The following is a 21,555-nucleotide window of genomic DNA, read 5'->3' on the forward strand; positions in this document are numbered from 1 at the left end:
AAGACCCCATATTTCTCTAGGAGGTTGTATTTGTAGTGTTCTGTAACTCCTCACACTGTTATTTTGGGAAAGACACACTCATCAGGATAAACCATCTGCGTTCAAATATTAACAGCTGAGCAAATGGAGCTTCAGTCCAGGGAGGGTCCAGACCTTTAGGAAATTTGGTGTTCCACCATAAGGAATCTCCTAAGTTTTAAAAGGAGAACTGACCAGTTCTGTGTCAGGGTGGGACAATAACCGAATCCATCAGGACAGAGCAGGACCTGACACGCTGAGCAGTGACCCTGAGGAGAAGGGCCTGGGCACTCCAAGGTCCCCACACCAGCCCGTGGGGCACGCTCACCATGAACAAGGCAGCTGCACACGGGGCTACATGAGGAGGAACATGGGGACCCAGACACCTGCAGTTCTCATCCCATTCGGTTCAGTACTGGTGTGACCCCACACACACGGGGGTGTGCCAGTGTGCGGCTTCCCAGTTTGGAGAAGCAGGGAGGAACTGGAGAGTGCAGGGCTCTGCCAAGGCAGGTTCAGCACCTTGTGCACATGGTGTGGGATGCTGAGGGACCTGGGCTGCTTTGGCCCAGCAGCGCTGGGGAGGCTGCAGCAGTGCAGGAGTAGCCTGAGAGTGCTTGAAGGGTGGTTTCAGAGGTGGTGGAGGTTTTCTGCATAGTGGGAAAGAGTTTGAGAAAGAAATAATGGCTGAAAGTGTAGCTGGGAAGGTCCAGGCTGGACATGAGCAGCAAGGAATGTGACTGGAAGGGCAGTGCTGTGGTGGAGCAGGTCAGCAGAGGGAGTCTGCATCAGCCCAAGGCTTTGTGCTTCAAGGAGCAGCTGGGGAGGATGCAGAGATCTCAGCAAAGGAAGGAAGATGCTCAGACAAGAGCAAGGTGGGGCAGCAGGGGGGATGTCTGCAGCCTGCAGGGAAAGAGGTGCAGGGGATGCCACAGCACAGGACAGGCTGTGGTGAAGATGATTACGGGACGTAAAGAGGCTGAAAGCCCCACCAGACATGAGCTCCTTCTCCCCTTGGCTATGGCTGTTGTCTGCACCTCTGATGCCTGCGAGGAGACACCTTGTCCTTCCAGCACAGGGGCCTCATGGCCTCCTTGTCCCCAGCCAGGAACCTGGGAGCTGTGGGACCATAGTCCTGCCCTTGGCCTTGCACAGCCCCACATCACGCTGTCCAGGAAGGGCCCTGGGCAAGGTGGGAGGGACAGGATCTGCCTTCCCAGGGCTGGGGGTCAGGGCTTGTCCCTTTGGTTAATGAAACACATACAGGTTTACTGAGCATCTAAGAGAACTTCACCTTGCTTTCCCTGACCTGTTGTCGCTGTATCCCATTTTCTTCTCTAGCCAGACCCTGGGGTCAGTTCCTCAGTAGTGTCCCTCAGTGGGACTCATTAACATTGCAAGAAACTTTGGAGTTTGAATGTGATTTCTTGAGAGGTTTCATCAACTTCCCCTCAGGGTCTGAGGTCCATGGACTGAGCACCAAAGCCACCAGAGGGGTCATTAAAGCACCTTGGGCTGCTCCTGTGCTGCTGAGCTGGGCTGGGCTCCTGGGACAGAGGGAGCTCCTGGCAAGCGGCAGCGCTGCAGAGAGACAGCTCTGCCCAGGAGCAGCTCCTCTGCACAGCGCAGCAGGGCTGAGGGCTCTGCCTGCAACGGGAGATGAGGCAGAATGAGAGGAGAAATGCAGTCTGGGGTGTGAGGTTTGCTGTGAGTTCACAAGGAGAAAAATCTTCACACAGAGGAGGTGGTGGGATTTCCTGATGCTGGTACAACAAACGAGACAGGTAAGTAAAACTATCAGAAACTTCCTTGTACAGCTAAGGAGGACATGCAGCAGAGCAGGGAATTTCTTCATGAAACATCAGAGGCAGCTGCCTCCTGCTGAGGATGACTCCAGGTGTGTGAAGCTGTTTCTGCACCCAGGGTTGCCCTGCAGAGCAGGGTCCCTGCCAAGGAGATCCCCATAGGTCTGTGTAGAGAAGCTGAGGGTGGAAGGAGTGACCCCTATCAGGGCAGGAAAGGTGTTTCTGCTGTGGAGAGGGTGCTGTGTGGGTCAGCACTGCTCACAGCTCCAGATCACCCCCAGCATTTTTCCAAGGGGATGCCTCAAGAAGATCAATGCAAGGATTACCAGACAGAGAAGGAGCTTTCCTGAGCCTGTCTTTTCAGTTTCCTATCCCAAGGGGTGAGAGGTGCAGGAAAGGATAAAATGAAAACAAGTTCTCATGCTTAAACAAGTCACTGAGACTCCTGAACTGCAACTCTGAGTGATCAGTACATCTGCCAGAAGGCTCATAACATCCCTTCACCACCACTCTGCCTGTGCACAGCACCTGCATCGCCTTTGCTGGACCCCTCAGCCTAGTCTGACCTGTCCTGTTTTCCAGCCTGCAAACAGGAAGATGCCCCCAGGCAGTGCCCTGTGAACAGGCAGGATCTGTAGGGCCAGGGGGAGGGCACAGAGGGTGGGATGGGGTCTGTGAGCACTGACAGGGAAGAGACATGGACAGGGAAACACCTCCCAGGGGTAGAATCTCCAGGCAGCAGGGACAGGATCAGAAATGAGAGGAAACTAAACTCGGAATTGTTATGGGAGGGAGAACAGAGAAAAGTCCTTGTGATCCCCTGCAGTGCAGATCCCTCCTGTGAGCAGCCCCCTGGCCTCCTCTCCCCCCCAGCAAAGCCTCTGCCCTCAGGGCCGAGGGCTCCAAGGCATGAAGCAGCTCCTGTGCAGCCAGAGCTCCAGTTCCTCTGCAGAGCACAGGGGCTGAGAGCAGCTGCCCGGCAATGTTGGTGCCTGGGAGGTGGCTGCACAGCTGGGGAAGGGTGACGCTGTCTGAGTGCCCGGCTGCCTCTGCCCTGGCCTCTCTCACACCCACCCTCACCGCATTGTCCTTCTTGCTCCCCTGCTCTGGGTCACTGCTGTTGGGATCTTGTTCTTGCTGTCAGGCTCTCTGGGGATGGCAGTTTCAGCTGCAGAGTCACAGCCTGATCTTGTGGGTCCTTTCCTGCAGGTGTGTCCATGGGAACACGTGTCCCAGCTTTGCTCTGACCTGTGGTGCTGTGGGCAATGCAGGCTGTGGGGCTGGGGAATGAGCTGAGTCTCCCTGAATGAAGTGCCGTCTTCAGGACGCTTGGCTGTCTCATTGAGGTGTCCTTCGATGCTGAGTGATTCCCTCTAAGATGCAGACATGTTCTTTAGCATCTTTGTGTTAGCAGTGGTTTGATCTGACAACACTGAGTCCAAGAACTACCCCGTACTGCCAAGTTGGGCTGACTTATCAAGACCCCATGTGTACAGGCCCTGCTCTTCATTGTATCATAGAATCATAAAATCATTTCAGTTGTAAGATCATTGAGTTCAACCATAACCTTACCGAACACTAGCACTAAACCATGTCCCTAAGAACCTCATCTAAACGCCTTTTAAACCCTTCCAGGGATGGTGACTCCAACACTGCCGTGGGCAGCCTGTCCCAACACCTGACAATCCTTTCCAGGAAGAGTTTTTCCTAATAACCACTCTAAATCTCCCGTGGCACAACTACCTTTCAGGTAGTTGTAGACAGCAATAAGGTCTCCCCTCAACCTCCTGTTCTCCAGGCTAAACCGTACCGGTTCCCTCAACTGCTCCTCATAGAGAGCTCCAGTCACGGAGCTGAAGGAACATCTGCTGGAAAATGAAAGAGTGCATGTAGCTTGTGGAGGGTCTATGAAAAAATGGATTTGATTTTGTTCAGAGGTATGTCCTCTAACTTGTTAGTGTTTTTCCCTCCTGTGACAGGTCACATGCCCACAGGCAGCAAATGTCCAACAGCAGCTCCATCACCCAGTTCCTCCTCCTGGCGTTCACAGACACACGGGAGCTGCAGCTCTTGCACTTCTGGCTCTTCCTGGGCATCTACCTGGCTGCCCTCCTGGGCAACGGCCTCATCATCACCACCATAGCCTGGGAGCAGCACCTCCACAGCCCCATGTACTTCTTCCTGCTCAACCTCGCCCTCCTGGACCTGGGCTGCATCACCACCACTGTCCCCAAGTCCATGGCCAACTCTCTGTGGGATACCAGGGACATTTCCTATGCAGGATGTGCTGCACAACTCTTCCTGTTTTTCTTTTTAGCTTCAGCAGAGTATTCTCTTCTCACCATCATGTCCTATGACCGCTACGTTGCCATCTGCAAACCCCTGCACTACGGGACCCTCCTGGGCAGCAGAGCTTGTGTCCACATGGCAGCAGCTGCCTGGGCCACTGGGTTTCTCAATGCTCTGCTGCACACGGCCAATACATTTTCACTGCCCCTGTGCAAGGGTAATGCCCTGGACCAGTTCTTCTGTGAAATCCCCCAGATCCTCAAGCTCTCCTGCTCACACTCCTACCTCAGGGAACTTGGGCTTCTTGTGGTTAGTGTCTGGTTAGCATTTGGATGTTTTCTGTTCATTGTGGTATCCTATGTGCAGATCTTGAGGGCCGTGCTGAGGATCCCCTCTGAGCAGGGACGGCACAAAGCCTTTTCCACCTGCCTCCCTCACCTGGCCGTGGTCTCCCTTTATGTCAGCACTGGCATGTTTGCCCACCTGAAGCCCCCGTCCATCTCCTCCCCATCCCTGGATCTGGTGGTGTCTGTTCTGTACTCGGTGGTGCCTCCGGCAGTGAACCCCCTCATCTACAGCATGAGGAACCAGGAGCTCAAGAATGCCGTGTGGAAACTGACAACTGGATTTCTTCTGAATCTATAAACTGTCTGTCTTCTACATAAGAAGACATTCTCATTGCAGGTTCATCCTGTGTGCAGTATATTTTGTCTCTACTTGTGAGTTTGGTTTTTTTTATGATAATATTTTTATTCCCTTTGTAATTCACTGCCTCCTTTTCTTTTCTCAGTGAGTGGCTGTGTCAATGTGGAATCATGTTCTCTGTGTTTAAGCAAAATAAAGGATCCTTCACCAATAATTTTCACTGACATTCTTTCTCCAAGACCTTTCTGGAGCTGCAGTGATAGTTCCCATGTGCATGGGTGGAAGGGAAAAGAGTCCAGCTTGGCAGCCCTGCCAGGGAGCACCAGTGCTTGTTCTTCCAGAGCTGTTCTGGTTCCACTCCCACACTCTCCTTCTCATCCCTTGCGTTGGTGCAAGGCCTGAGTGCTCTGGCAGCTTGATCCCCATCCTGCTGTGTGTCAGTGCTGTGAGCACAGGCAGGGACAGGCAATGGGCACTGCTGTGACAGAGCTGGCCTCTGTAACAGTACTTCTATAAAGAAAAGTGATCTCCTATGGGTAGGGCCTGAAAGTTCTTCTCCCAAGAACATAACCAAGAAAGTTACCCACAGATGAAACACCATTGTTCAGCTGATCAGTGTGTGTGTGCAGGGCCGGCACACAGCAGTGTCCTCTCACAGCCAGGCCTCCTGCCAGAGACCTGCAGGACCAGCAGAGCAGGGGCTGGGCTGTGCCCCTGTGCACTGGTCACCCCATCAAATCTGCCCTAATCATCATGGACTAATCTCTCTAGCACAGATCTCTCACCTCAGTTCAGAGAGGTACTTTGTCCCTATGGTACATACAGGCTGGGGGGATGAGATGCTGGAGAGCAGCTCTGCAGAGAGGGATCTGGGAGTTCTGGTTGACAGGAAAATGAACAAGAGCTACCAGTGTCCCTGGAGCCAAGAGGGACCCGTGTCCTGGTGGATCCAGCACAGCACGGCCAGCCGGGCAGGGTAGTTGGGCAGGGTGGGGGATTGTCCCCCTCTGCTCTGCGCTGGGCTGACCTCAGGAGATAAAGCTACTGGAGAGTGTCCAGAAGAGGCTGCAAATTTGGTGAAGGGTTTGGAGGGGAAGCCGTATGAGGAGCGGCTGAAGTCCTTGGGTTTGCTCAGCTGGAGTAGAGGAGACTGAGGGCAGATCTCATGGGGCTGCAGGTTCCTCAGCAGGGGAGCAGGAGGGGCAGGGCTGAGCTCTTCTCTCTCTGTCAGTGAGAGAAACCGAGGGAATGGCAGAAGATGTGCCACGTCTTCCTGCACCAGTCTCTAGGCACCTGAAGGACAAGGAAGGGATTGCTGAACCGAAATGAGTGGAAAATCCAATGAGTCCCAAGAAATGCTCTGAACTCATTCGAGAGCTTTAGACGCCCAGGAAAGAGCTCAGTGACAGCGCAGCCCATCCAGCTGCATCTGTGTCCCTCACTGAGCAGCACAACCAGTGTGCAGTCACCCCATGGTTCTGCAGCCAACCTACTCTGTAGAGCATCACTGCCAGTTTGAGGCCCTGTGGGGAGCACAGGGAAGGGGCCAGGAGCACCAGAGCAGATCAGAGGAGGGATGGGGGAGGTCAGACAGGAGCTGACCTGGGCTGGAAATGGCCTTGGAGAGAAAAATGCTGGTGTTCAGCTGCCCCAAGATTATACCCAGAGCTTAGGGTGCAGGGCCAGAAGTCCTTGCTGTCCTGGTCCTTCACCAGGCCTGGGAAGTAGCTGGAGAAGGATTGGTGTCCCCCACTTGCCATCTCTTAGTGCATCATCCCTCGTGAAGGGTGGCATGGAAAGCAAGTCTGGGACCCTGTGTCAGGTCTTGCACTGAAGAAAGTATTCACCCAGAAGCCACATCATTTTGCTCTGGTACTTCAGTCCTGGTGCTCATCACATGTCCTGAAGACAAACTTATGCACCCCTCTTGTCAAGCTTACCCCAAAAGTCACCCCTAGACAAGGCTCCTGAGCTGGGTCTGAGCTGGAGAACTGGGGTCCAGCTGTGACCAGAGGAAGGACAAGGCCTGTCCTGGGTCCTCTAAAGGGCTGGCAGCCTCTGTGATCTCCACCAGAAAAGGCACCATGCAAGAAACCGTAGACCATCCACATGCCCTTTGGAGGCCCCTAGAAAGTGTTCCTCTCTCCAAATATCCAGCCCAGCTTGTCACTGCATGAACAACCACGAGAAACTGCCCCAGGACCCTCATTCCAGACCCCATCTCCTCCATCCCATACAGGCAGTGCCCTCCCCCTTGTCACTGAGGTGGTTCCAAGGACGCAAGTGACACCTGTAGGAGGATAGTTTGGGTAGGGATATGGTGTCCTTTAGTGCTCCTCGTGGTACCTCCTGCTGCGCTTTGTGCCACTGCTCACAGCCCTCTGAGCCTGGATGTTCAGCCAGTTCTCAGTGGTGCTAAACAGGAATATGCCCATGAGCACATTGGGCTGCACTGGGAGGAGCGTGGCCACCCAGACAAGGGCACTTATTGCCCATCTTGACTCAGCACTGGTGTGGTCACATCTGGAGCGGTGTGTCCCAGTGTGAGGTTCCCCATTCTGGAACGGGGAGGAGCTGCCATGTGGCCAGAGAAAGTCTGGGTCACATGTGGAGATGTTGAGAGACCCAAACTTCTTCAGCCTGGTGAAAGGGAGGCTGAGGAAATGTGCTGTTTTTACTGAAATTGAGTTAATATTCTTCATACATTTTCCTTCACATCCAGTACAGTCTTTTGTTTAGATTTGCTATGAGAATAGTGAGATAGCGCTGTTTCTTCCCTGGGATAGAGTTCATTTTTTTCTTTTAGCGGCTTCACAGTGTTTGCCATTTGCTATGAAAGGAATGTCAGAACTCACTGAGATCTTGGCTGTTGTCAGGGAAACCAAGGACTTCTTTGGCCATCCAGCTGCAGATGCAGATTGACAAGAGGGGACACAGACTGGACACCACCTGGATTGACATGGAGGCTGATCAATGAAATATTCCCTATGATTAGCGTCATGCTCAGTCTAAAGCTGGAGCCGGCTTTTAGGTCTTGTTACATCCGTTACTCTGGGTTTTCCAGCTGGTTTGGTTGTTCCATTCACAAGTTTCATTCTGTCAGGAGTTCGATGTCAGTTCGGCCTTTTGCCGTTCTGCCATTCTGCAGTTGGCCTTTGGGCCTTTCTGCCTGTTGCCCTTCTGCTCTTTCTTGCTGGGATGGGCTGCTCAGGACCAAGGTGCTCCCTTCTGCAGGACTGGCTGTTCCGTGTGACTGGAGTTACACGGGGGATAGCACTGAGTATATTTTCTTAATTTAATTTATCTATTTTTATTTAATTTACCTGGACTATTGTCAGTGAAACCAAGGGCTTCTCTGGAGTCCAGCTGCAGGTGCAAATTGGCAGGAGGGGGCACAGACAGGACAGCACCTTGACTGACATCCAGGTCAATCAACGAGCTATTCTTTACCATTGGTGTCATGCTCACTATACAGCTGGAGATGCCTTTTCCAGCCAGTTAGTTTTGGCTTGCCGGCTACTTTGGCTGGCTCTGTTTGGAAGTTCCATTCTATTGGGAGTTCAGTGTTAGTTCAGTTTTATGATGATTTTCTGCTTTTCAGTTGGCCCTTGGGCCTCTCTGCCTTTTGCACTTGTACTTTCTCTTGCTGGGATCAGCTGTTCAGGACCAGGGTGCTCTCTTCTTTCGGGCTGTCTGTTCAGCACAACTGGAGTTACATGGGGGATTGCACTGAGAATCATATATTTTACTTTATGTATATTTTAGTATATTATTAGTAGTAGTGTTTTCACTGTTTTCTTTCTTTTTTTTTTTTTTTTTTTTTTCTAAACTCACAAGTTTCTCCCTTCCCTTTCAGTTCTCTTCCTTATCCCACTTGGGGACTGGGAGCAGGATGTGAGCAGCTCTCATGGTCTTGGTTGGTGGCTGTGGTAAAACCATGACAAGAAAGGGAAGTAGTAGCTTTAGAAATCTTGAAAATCTCTTTACAAGATGGTAGAGGAAAACAGCATGAGAAAGGAAAACCATCAGAAACTGCAGCTCTGGAGGTCCAGAGTGGACTGCGGGATGAAGAAATGTCATTCTGAGTACAGCGCTGTGGTCATTCAGAAGGACTCTGGATCAGCAATGACTTTGTGATTCCAGGAACAGCTGGTGGGGATGGAGAGACAGCAGCACAGGTGGGGACACACTGGGGTGACAACAAGGTGGGGAAGCTCATGGGGTGTCTACAGCCTGTGGGGAAACAACCACAGGCCTGGGACAGTGTAGGATGCTTGACTGTCCTCGTGATTGGAAAGTTTCTCCCTTTATATAGCACTTTCCAAGCCCAGCCATCAAGATGGTTTTCACCCATCTACTTACACACTGACACAGACCATGATATTGTGGGGGATGATGCCGAATGCCTTGCTGACTTCCAGGTAACGGACCATCACTGCTCTGCCCACATCCAAAACCCTGTCCTTTCTTCACAGAAAGCAAAGAGGATGGACAGACACAACCTGCCCTGGGTAAACCCCGTCACCTTCTCTTCCAGACACCCAGAAATGGGGTCCCAGTGGTCTTGTTCTGGGGCACAGCCCTTAGTTCCCCTGCTCACCCATTGGCCATTTTGAAAAGTGCACACACTGTGCCAGAGCTGCCAGTGGTCAGGGAGTCCCCCCAGTCTCCAAGAGCTTTCCAAGGTGGTGGAGAGTGGCCTCCCTGTGATATCATCCTGCTGTCTCAGCTCCTGGGATGCTGCCCCTCCTGTCCCATAGACTGGAAAGGATTGTGTTAGTTCCAGTGACCCCTGACTTGATCCCTATCCACTGCTGGATGTTCTGCCTCCAGTCACAGAGGCCTGGGACACATTGCTGGTGAAAATGGAGGACAAGAGGACACAGGGATTCTCACCTCTTTCCCTTATTAAATTCATCAATGGCCACACACTGTCTTTGTTTCTCCTTCAACTGTCCCTGCAGTAGTAACAGCTCATTATGGGGCCCTTGACTGCCTTACAGATGTAGAATGACTTTTGATCTGGACTGTTGCTGTACTTGGAGGCTGCTGTCCTTGCAGACCAGATGAACTCACTTCTGCCACCCTGCCTGGCAGTTCATTCCACCCGTGTCACAGCTCTGTCTGCAGCACTGACAGCTCTAGCTCCCCCAGTCAGGTCCCTGGCTGAGGCCATTGCCTCACATCTGGGCTGAACCACCCCAGCTGTGGCACCAGCCCAGCTCTGACCTGCCACAAGAAACCTGGTACCAAGTGTCCAAGAGCCCATGTGTGCAAAGGCTTTGCTTCAGAGCACAGACATGACATGGCCAAATACTGCTGAATGTCTCTCTAGACCTAGGAGTATAAAACCAGAATAAAATGCCTAAATCCCTTCAACTGAAGATATTCCTCCCTCGGTTTGCAGAAAGTAGATCCTTTGCTGTAACATTCCCGTTGTCCTGTCTAATGGTGGGACAAGAAAATATGATTTTCATACCGATTCATTTTCTAATAGGAAAAATACAATGGTGGCAACAAGTGTTTCTACAGAGGAGAGAGAATCAGCATCACTGATTACTTCAGGTTGTTTCAAAGGATGTGCCCCTGGAGCCCCAGGGGCACCTGGAGGGAGCCCAGTGGGGACAGAGAAAGGGACATCATGGGCTGCTCCTGTGCTGCTGAGCTGGGCTGGGCTCCTGGGACAGAGGGAGCTCCTGGCAAGCGGCAGCGCTGCAGAGAGACAGCTCTGCCCAGGAGCAGCTCCTCCGCACAGCGCAGCAGGGCTGAGGGCTCTGCCTGCAGCACCGAGGGCAGAGGAGCCAGGCAGAGAGAAGGAAACGCAGTCTGGGGTGGGAGGATGCTGAGAGATCACTGGAAATGAAATCTTCTAGGATATTAAGCCTGTGGCTGCAGGGCATTGTATCTGCAAATCTTGGTAGGATCTCAGAAAACTGTCACATTGCAGACCCTGCAAGACACGTAAGTACAACTTTCAGAGATTCTCTGACGCAGAGGAGAGGATGTGTTGCAGAGCAGGGATTGCCTTCTGCACTGTCAGAGTGACAAGACGTGAGTGGTGCGTTCTCCCAAGGGTGGCTGTGGGGTGTAAATGTAAATGTGCAGGCAGGGGTGCCCAGGGCTGTCCTGCAGAGCAGGGTCCCTGCACCCCAGGGCTGTGCTGGGGCAGGGACTCTGCCGCCTGCCAGGGTCAGCGCTCAGCCTGCCCAGGAAGATCCCAAAAACACCAAGGAAAGAAGATCTGGTGGAAAGAGCAAGATCTGGCACGGCAGGGTCCTTCTGCCATTGAGAGGGAACTGCGTGGGTCAGGGACACTGAGGAAGTATTTATCTCATAGGGATGATTTTAAGTTTTGAGTTCTTTCCACTGTTGGTTGGTTGGGTGGGCAGTGGGAGATGGGAATTTATCTCTCTGCCCTGAAGAAGTTGCTAAGACCCCACTTCTCATTAGGACTTGTCTGAGCTGCTCCTGAGCCCCTGCACACACAGAGCTGCCCCTGGGCAGTGCCAGGAGGTGTGAGCAGGACAGAGCTGAGCACACAGTGGGTGGGACGGGGTCTGTGACACTGACAGGGAGCAGACCCAGGGACAGAGACACAGCTGCAGGCAGCACAGACATGGGCAGGGAGAGTTAACTGCTACCAGAAATGCTGGGGATGGGATTTAGGAACCTCTCTCACATCCTCTCGATTGCAGACACATTTCCCAGTGCAATCCCCTTGTCTGCTCTCTTCCCCAGAAGAGCCTCTACCCCAAAGCAATGGGGCCCAGGTCACGAGTCTCCACCTCAGCACCTGGACCTCCAGGTGAAGGGTTCCTGGAATGAGGTACACAAAAAAAAAGATACTAAAAGCACTTGCCATGCAGTGACATCATGTGAGCGGCAGTGATCACAGCTGCGCAGGGAGAAGGCTTCCCAGCATCCCTGTCTACCTTTCTGTCCTTCCTTTATTTTCGGGAGCACTGCAGTGTTCTTCCCTGCTTGTCCACCTGTCCTTGGTTCTCTTACTGTCTAGTATTGGGGTGGGGAGGGGAAGGGGACCACTTTTTGTTCGAACACCAACACTGGGAGTCCTGTCCCAGAAGTATTCTCAGGGAAACCAGATGCTAAAGCTACGTTTTAAAATGTGATGAACGATATCATTCAGACGGTAGTCATGGAGAATGAGAGGAATCATTGCTCATTCAGAGACGGGATGTTCAAGGAGAAATGACATGTTGTTTTTCCTCAGAGAAGTCTCCCCTAAACTGTCACTGTCTTTTCTTCTTTGGACAGGTCCTCAGGAGAGGCAGAAAATGTCCAACAGCAGCTCCATCACCCAGTTCCTCCTCCTGGCGTTCACAGACACACAGGAGCTGCAGCTCTTGCACTTCTGGCTCTTCCTGGGCATCTACCTGGCTGCCCTCCTGGGCAACGGCCTCATCATCACCACCATAGCCTGTGACCAGCACCTCCACACCCCCATGTACTTCTTCCTGCTCACCCTCGCCCTCCTCGACCTGGGCTCCATCTCCACCATTGTTCCCAAATCCATGGCCAATTCCCTCTGGGACACCAGGAACATCTCCTATGCAGGGTGTGCTGCCCAGCTCTTTTTTTCTTTTTCTGTGCTACAGCAGAATATTTCCTTCTCACTGTCATGTCCTACGACCGCTACGTTGCCATCTGCAAACCCCTGCACTACGGGATCCTCCTGGGCACCAGAGCTTGTGTCCACATGGCAGCAGCTGCCTGGGCCACTGGGTTTCTCAGTGCTCTGCTGCACACGGCCAATACGTTTTCACTGCCCCTGTGCAAGGGCAATGGCCTGGATCAGTTCTTCTGTGAAATCCCCGAGATCCTCAAACTCTCCTGCTCACACTCCTACCTCAGGGAAGTCTGGCTTATTGTGGTCAGCTCTTGTTTAGCATTTGTTTGTTTTATTTTCATTCTTTTCTCCTGTGTTCAGATCTTCAGGGCCGTGCTGAGGATCCCCTCTGAGCAGGGACGGCACAAAGCCTTTTCCACCTGCCTCCCTCACCTGGCCGTGGTCTCCCTGTTCCTCAGCACTGGTGCATTTTCGTACCTGAAGCCCACCTCCATCTCCTCTCCTTCCGGGGACCTGCTGGTGGCAATTCTGTACTCGATGGTGCCTCCAGTTATTAATCCCCTCATCTACAGCATGAAGAACCAGGAGCTCAAGGATGCCCTGTGGAAACAGATATCTGGGTGTTTACCAAACCAATAAACTTATTCTTCATAGCAGTTTTAATGTAACTAATTACAGGCCCAGCCTGTAATCTGTATTTTCTGTTGTTACTGGTGTTTTTTTGTATTGTGAAAACATTGTCATCCCCTTTCTAATTCACTCTGTTCTTTTATAATCACTGGCTGGGCAAATGAGGAACCATGATCTCTGTGTATTTAAACAAAATAAAGGGCTCTGTAGTGACTCTTCTTTCACTGTATCTTTCCTGCAAGGTCTGTTTGGAGCTGCAGGGACAGTTCCTGTGAATGGATGGAGGGACAAGAGTCCAGCATGGCAGCCCTGCCAGGGAGCACCAGCGCTTGGTCTTCCAGAGCTGTTCTGGTTCCACTCCCACAGTCTCCTTCTCATCCCTTGTGTTGGTGCAAGGCCTGAGTGCTCTGGCAGCTTGGTCCCCGTCCTGCTGTGTGTCAGTGCTGTCAGGACAGGCAGGGACAGGCAATGCGCACTTGTGTCACAGAGGTGGCCTCACAACAGCCTTTCCAGATAGAAAGGTGATCTCCTATGGGAAGGGTCAGAAGGTTTAGGTCTTCTTCTAAAGGTTATCTCAAGAACATGCCCACAAATGTGACCCCAGATTCAAACCCCATTGTACATCTGAACAGTGTGCGTGTGCAGGGCTGGCACACAGCAGTGTCCTCTCACAGCCAGGCCTCCTGCCAGAGACCTGCAGGACCAGCAGAGCAGGGGCTGGGCTGTGCCCCTGTGCACTGGACACCCAGGGCAATCGTCATGGACTGGCCCCTCCCAACCACCATTTCCAGCACTGGCCTCTCACCCCAGCTCAGAGCTCTTTGCTCTTCCATGGAATTACACTGAATGAGTATTTCAGATATCCATGTTTGCATTGAACAGATGAGACTGAGCATGCACATCATGTACATGAGGTGATATGAATCTGAGTCAGTACAAACACCGTTCCTTGTGGTTCCATGAAGACCTGTGAGACAGACAGTTCATTGAGGTCATATCATGTTGGGACTAATATCCCATAGGAAACCACCGGAATGCAGCACTTGGATGTGCTTCCTTGAGCCAATCTCCTTTCCTAATGGTGTGGGACATCAAAACAAATGTAGAACATGGTGAAACAACATAGGACTGAGGTGCCTCCCATTCTTTGGGAACAGGAACAGAAGGACAGAGGGATACTGTGACTCCTGCCTCTGTGTGTAAAAGGGAAAGTGTCTGTCCCTGAATATCTCTATGTGCACACCTGACAGAACCCCAACATTTGCGTGTGTGACTCCAGGGACAAACCCCAGTGATGCAGTGAGTTTCATCTCAGCTCCCTTGGACAGGGTCATCGCAAGTGTCCCTGTTTGCTATATCACCTTTGCCATCTTCACCACATGTTGTTCTACACAGTCCTGCATCTGCCCCTCTTTCTCTCTGGGAAATTCTGGATTGTGGTCTCAGAAGTGCCAGAGTAATCAGAGAGGATCAGAGGTCCCTCAGAAGGGCAGATGTCAAACCCGTCTTCAAGAAGGTCAGGAAAGAGAACTGGGAGAATGACAGGCTGGCCAGCCTATGTCTGTCCCTGGGAGGGTGACAAGTCACATTCTTCTGCAGCCATCTCCAGGCAGTTGTAGGACAAGGAAGGGATTGCTGAACCCAGATGGGCAGGGGAAAGAAAGGCATGTCGTGTACATGGAGTTTTGCAAGGCCCCAAACATGATCTCCTGTGGTGGCCTTAGAGTAGATTGGTGAGATCTGTGATAAAGATGTGGATGTTGTGATGGGTGGGAAGTTGTCTGGATGACCAAGCCCAAGTATCATCAGTGGTGCAAAGTCCTGTGTTTAGCCAGTTACAGGCTGCATCCCTCAGTGATGAGTACTGGGGCCAACACTGTTGGGCGGCTTTATTCTGCCCCTGCATCATGTCATGGAGCACATTTTCAGCTCCTTTGTGCATGATGCAAAGCTGGGCAGAGGCCTAGAACAACCTCATCTGGTTGACTCTGCCTTGAGCAGGACAGTGAGACAAGATGATGTTCAGGGCTCTCTTCAAACCTGAGTTATTCTATGAGTCAATGAATCTTTACCTTGGAGAGGCATTTGAAGACAGAATATGTAGTTCTTACCAGTTAAAAGAACAAGTCCTACCTGCAATCGCTAACCGAAAATATGTAAATCCTCTCCGTTTTGGTCAGTCTGTCCTGCTAATAAAGATAAAAGTGACTTTTAAAGCACCTAATCAGAACCTGCAAAGAATTCTGTTCTTGCAGTGCAGACACTCTGGAGCCTGCACAGTTAGTTGAGTCTTGTTTTAGCATCTGTCTCTAGACTGTTACATAAAGTGTTCTTTAGCTGAACTTTTCACCTTATGCGCTCATATGCATCCCTAGGATAGGAGACCGGGGTCAGCCCGGGACCCTTTCTCAACAAGCTTGCGTGGTGATAAAATGATTATGTAACCAATATGCCAATGTGTAAACACTTGGCTCTTTAGGACTGCAGTGAGGGTCTGAATGTAGGGATAAGATTTTGGATATAATAGATGTTCCTTCTCTACCTGTTGTGCTGGTTTTATTCCAGCATCCAGACTTCCACAACTCTGGAACAAAAAATATCTCATCTCTGGGTGTGGGATTGGCTTTGCCCTTCAGTTAGTGAATTTGCAATTAGCAACCAGGAAGAAGGGAAAAAATCAAAATATAAAAGAGGGAGGAGAGGATGTAGAAAAGATGCCAACATTTCACACTCCCTTAAAGAATGCTTCTTCACTCAGGTTTTTAGTAGGAAATAAATTTGATCAATTTGATAAAACAAGCATGCTTTATCTAGTCAGGCCCTGGCTCATAAGGCAGGTGATGGATGGGTGTCGGATTATGAGGTCACTTGTGTCTCAGAAACTCACAATTGAGTTCAAAGACTTTGGCTGTGAAGGGGACTGTGAGGTCAGTTCTGTCTCTGGAGGTGGCAGGCCAGAAACAAGAACAGAGCTGGGAAGGTATCTCTGCCTAAGCACCCACAGGCCCTACCCAGTAAGAGGCCTTGGAGAAGGGTTGTCATGTCCATCCCACCTGAGAACATTATGGGACAGCAGCAGGAACATGGTCGTGTCTGTCAGAGAAGCTGAAAGGCCAGCAGCAGTCATGGGGTTCAGAAGATCATGATGAGGTTACTTCTCTCCTCTCAGGTGAAAGACCACAAGAAATGCTGAGAACAGGTGGGGAAGCGAGATGGGTGTCTGCAGCCTGCAGGGAAAGAGGGGCAGGTGTAGGACCATGTAGAACAGCCTGTGATGGAGATGGCAAAGGGCACTGGCAAGGCTGGAAGGCACCCACAGAACCCAGGTCTCTGTCCCCTTGGCCATGGCAGTTGTCTCTGCCACTGAGGCCCAGGAGAAGCCATGTTGTCCTCATGGCACTGGGGTCTCTCTGCCTCCTTGCAGCCTCTTGGGGAAGCTGGAAGTTGTTGTCCCAGTGTTGTCCTTCCCTGGGCCTTGCACACGCACATCCCACGGTCCCAGGAAGAGCCCTGAGGCATGTGTGAGGGACAGGATCCCCCTTCCCATTGCCTGCAGGTCATGGCTTCTCCTTTCTGCTCAGAAAGTAAACCAAGGGGTTTCTGAGCATCAGAGCTGAAGAAAAGACTAAAAGGAGACCTCATGGTGGCTACAGCTTCCTCACAAGGCGAGAAGGAAGGGAAGGTACTGATCTCTTCTCTCTGGTGACCAATGACAGAACCCAAGGGAATGGCAGAAGATGTGCCAGGAGGTACAGGTTGGACATGAGGAAAAGGTTCTTCACCCAGAGGTGCTGGACACTGAACAGGCTCCCAGGGAGGTGTCACAGCCCCAACCTGACAGTGTTCAAGAAGAGACTGGACAACGTCCTCGGACACATGGGGTGACCTGTGGGGTGTCCTGTGCAGGGACAGGAGTTGGAGTCGATGATCCTTGTGGGTCCCTCCAACTCAGGACATCCTATGATTCTATGAAGTACTAGGTCAAAAACCCATGTGTTCATTGTACAGATGAGATGTAAACACACACATCATGTGCATGTCCACTGTGTGCATGTGGTGAGGTGAACCCAAGGGAGCACAAATGCTATCAGCTATTCCTTAGGGTGCCATAAAAGTCAGTGGGACAGACATGGTGTTCAGAGGTCTCTTCCAACATGTGTTATTGTAGGATTCCATGGATCTTTTCCTTGGAGAGCTCTTTCAGGTCAGAATAGACAAAGATGAGGAAGAAAAAAGGGTCAGAAGCAGAGATATGAAATGTTCCATTGTAAATACAGCAGCTCCACTCAAGCCCATGATAGGAAATCTATTGGATACATTTGATGAAAGCAGCTCAGTTTGATCTGCTCACACACTGGACCACAAGGAGGGTGATGGCTGGGTACGATGCCATGTGGTCACTTGTGTCTCAGGAACTCATAGTCCAGTAGGAACCAATGACTGTGGAGGGGACTGTGAGGTCACTTCTGCCTCTGCAGTGGATAGGCCAACAGCAGGAACATGGCTGGGAAAGGACTGTGAGGTGACACATACCAGACGAGCAATCGGGCCCAATCAGCATGGTTTTGTGAAAGGCAGGTCCTGCTTGACCAGCCTGATCTCCTTCTATGACAAGGTGACCGGCTGAGCAGATGAGGGAAAGTCTGTCGTGGGGAGTGAATCCGCCACACAGGCTGTGGGTGTTGTGTCCTTAGACTGCAGTAAAGCCTTTGACACCATATCCCACAGCATCTCCTGGAGAAGCTGCAGCTCATGGCCTGAATGGTGTAGCTGTGATGGGTAAAGAACTGGCTGGAAAGCCTTTTGTCCGCTGGAGCCATTTTTTCCCTTCCTGTTCACATGGGCATCCCATGAATGCATCACTGCTCTCCTCCAGTGTAGACAGGCACAGGGCCTTCTCCACTCAGACCTCTCACCAGTGCCACTGGTTTCTCCAGCAACCTCATCCTTGACTGTGGGATGTCCAGAACAGCCCTCCTGAGAGAGTTTGACAAAGCCTTTTTTTTGCACCATCCCCACATCCCTGCTCAATCCCCTCATCCACAGCTTAAGGACCAGACAGTTTGGATGCAAGTGGGGCACTGAGAAAAATGGTCAGGAAAGCTTTGAAGTGCACAGGGAGCCCATCAACATGTTGGCCTGCTGCTCTCTTCTGAACAGGCCCAGAAGACCTGGGCAGCATTTGCTGTGTCCCAGAAATTCGCCTGGAAGGTTGGGATATGGAGAAAAGGTTTGGTCTGGGAAGGGACAGACAGGTGCTGGTGGAACTGGCTGGTGTGACCGTGAGACATCTCTCCAACACCTCAGAAAAGTCCTGGCTCTCAGAGAGGTTGCATGGTCCTCTGAGAAAGAAAATATCCAAAATGACTTATCACAGAATCAGAGAATAATTGTGGTTGGAAGGGACCCTTAAGATCATCAAGTCCAACCCCAACCTAAATCTGGCACTAAAACATATCCCTAAGTGCATCATCTGTATGTCTTTTAAACACCTTCAGTGATGGTGACTCCACAAACTCACTGGGCAGTCTGTTCTGTTGCTTCTAAACCCTTTCCCCAAATAATTTTTTCCTAATATCCAATCTAAACCTCCCCATGTGCAGCTTGAGGCAATTTCCTCTTGTCCTATCACTTGCTACTTGGGAGAAGAGACCAACACCCACCATGATCAAACCTCCTTTCAGGCAGTTGTGGACAGTGACAAGGTCTCCCCTCAGCCTCCTTTTCTCAAGGCTGAACAGCCCCAGCTCCCTCAACCGCTCCTCATAAGACTGGTGCTCCAGACCCTTCACCAGCCTTGTCACCCTCCTGTGAACTCTCTCCAGCACCTCAATGTCTTCCTTGCCATGAGGGGCCGAAAACTGACCCCAGGATTCAAGGTGCAGCCTCACCAGTGCCCACTGCAAAGGGATGATCACTTCTCTAGTCCTGCTAAAGCTCGGATTGGATCAAGGCTTGAACACCTTGGTGTAACCCAGTTGGTGACAGGCTGGACTGCAGACTCCTGAGGTCCCTTCAACCTCAGTTCTCTTATGATCCCATGGTGATGTTGGGCTCTGTTTCTAACTGGTCAGAGCAGACGATGATGGGACAGGATCCACCTGTGCTGTAGGTGACCATCTAAACCAACATCTCAGCCAGTGAACCAGCCAACACCTCAGTGTGACTCGCTCTGGGCAAAGTGTGAGGAGTCCTGGGCAGGAAAGGTTTAGAGGGCATGGGGCGCTATGCAAGACACAAAATGATCTTGGCTTCTTGCTTGTAAACTCATTGTATGTCAGCTAATGTCAATGAAAATTAAAATAAGAAGAACTGAAGACAAAGATCCAAAGCAAAGGAAGGTGTCAACATACTTCTCATTCATATTTCTTTCTTTCTTTCTTTCTTTCTTTCTTTCTTTCTTTCTTTCTTTCTTTCTTTCTTTCTTTCTTTCTTTCTTTCCTTCCTTCCTTCCTTCCTTCCTTCCTTCCTTCCTTCCTTCCTTCCTTCCTTCTTTCTTTCCTTCTTTCTTTCCTTCTTTCTTTCCTTCTTTCTTTCCTTCTTTCTTTCCTTCTTTCCTTCTTTCCTTCTTTCCTTCTTTCCTTCTTTCTTTATCTATCTACCTATTTATTTATTTATTTATTTATTCATTCATTCATTCATTCATTTGAGAGTCTTTCTAGGAGGGTTACGTTTCTTTGAAAGAGTTTTCCAGAACTGGACATGGATTTAGGACACAAATTTCTTCACCTCCAGGAACACAAACACCTGGTGCCAATGTAGGTGCCCCAGGAACCCATGCCCAGGCTCCACCTGCATTGCAAGGTGCTCTGGTCTCCCCAGGTCCTGTGTGACAGATGTCAATCCCAGGCAGGCACCTCAGGTACATTGGGGCCTCTAAAACAGCACTGGCTGTTTATGGTGGGACAACTGATGACTGATGTCTGCCTTGAAAGGTGCATGTCTTTGTTGTTCTTTTTTGGTTTTCGGTGTTTTTTAGGGGGGTTTGTTTGTTTGTGTGGGTTCGGTATTTGTTTCTGTTTTGTTTTTTTTTTTATGTGTTTTGTGTTGGCTTTTTGTGTGTGGTTTTTTTGTGTGATTTTTGGTATTGGTTTTGTATTTTTTTACATATTAAAACAAACAAAGAAAAAAAAAAAGCCAAAAAGTGAATTAATGGGAAGTGTACTAAGAGCAGAAGAGATATCGGTCTTCCCCTGTACTTCTATTACCAACACTCTATTATTTCATCTCCCTCATCATTCAGGAGTTCCCGCCTCTCCTGATTAAATGTCCCTGTCAAAGGACAACTTTCCAGCACTGTCTGGACCTTTGCCCTTTCCAGTGCTCTCAGGTTTCTCCTCCACTTGCTCTTTGGTCATTCAGTTCCTCTCAACTGTCTGGTTTCTGCTTTGAGCTTCAGGGAGTAACAAACTTGCCCCATTCTTCAGAGCTCTAATTAACTTGGCAGTCAACACGTTCATTGTGTTTGTTTCTATCCTTTCCTATCTCTCTGTCTAAACCAGTTCTTGTGTGGATGTCCTTTGTGGATGGCGGACCTCATCAGATCCAGCTTACACACACACCTGAGGAAAGTGTTTTACTGTTTATTAAACTGTGCAGTGTTTGCACAGGAGACCAGGACGAGCTGGTGCACAGGAGCTGCAGCATCTCCTGCAGAGCTCGGTGGAGAAGTCTGATGTGAGGAAAAGTGATGCAGTCTCTGGTGGCCAATGAGGGAACCGGCAGACTGGGAGGGGTGGTGAGGAGCGAGGTTGTCCATACAGTGTCCACCCTCAAGGGACTGTTCTCCTGCCTGTCCAGATGTCTTCAGGAGATCCTCTGGATCAATGTCCAGTGTAGAATGCTGCTGTCACTACTTCTATACACTGAACAATGACAGAAAATACCCTTGAAATAAAAAACCCTCCTTTATGAAATCTTTGAAATCTTCATCAGCAAGTGTCCCATTGAAACCTCTCCAGTTAGTTCTACAGGTCTGGAAGATTTGAGTGAAATTACCGAAAGAAACACGGCTCGTTATGGCTTTCTGTGTTTTAATGAGCCCCATGGCGTATTTGGTGCTGAGTCCATGAACCTCAGATACCACCAAGCACAGACTGAAGAATCTGCTCAAGAAGTCCAAGTCAGAGAAAACTCCAAAGTACCTTGAAGCATTAATGGGCCCCACTGAGGGCTCTTACTGACAAAGCCTCCCCAGGGACTCGTTAGAGCAGATAATTGGAGGCAGTGATTGCATCAGGCAAAGGCAAAGTGCAGCAGCTCTGATGCTGAGAAAACCCTTGGTTTGTTTGATGAAGGACAATGGCCAAACCTTGAGCCCCTGCCCCTAGGAAGGGAGATCCTGTCCCTCACGTGTGGCTCAGGGCTCTTGGTGGGGGTGTGGGGAGTGTGATGCCCAGTGAAGGACAATGGTGTGACACTCCCAGGGGGTGCAAGGAGGCAATGGGTGACATGGCCATGACAACCATGTGTCTCCTCTTAGGCCTCGCTGGCAGGGACATCAGTCACAGCCAAGGGGACAAAGACCTTGGCCCTTTCAGGGACATCCAGCCTTGACAGTGCCCTTGGCCATGTCCGCCA

General features: G+C 50.7%; 1 protein-coding gene across 1 annotated transcript; it reads left to right on the plus strand.

Moving 5' to 3' along the window:
* Nucleotides 1-3,992: 3,992 nt before the first annotated feature.
* Nucleotides 3,993-4,757, plus strand: LOC136105568 (olfactory receptor 14J1-like). The gene has a single exon (XM_065845183.2). The coding sequence runs from the start codon at nt 3,993-3,995 to the stop codon at nt 4,755-4,757; it is 765 nt and encodes a 254-aa protein (XP_065701255.2).
* The last annotated feature ends 16,798 nt before the right edge of the window (nt 4,758-21,555 follow it).

The sequence above is a fragment of the Patagioenas fasciata genome, chromosome 10 (assembly GCF_037038585.1).
Source record: "Patagioenas fasciata isolate bPatFas1 chromosome 10, bPatFas1.hap1, whole genome shotgun sequence".
NCBI lineage: Eukaryota > Metazoa > Chordata > Aves > Columbiformes > Columbidae > Patagioenas > Patagioenas fasciata.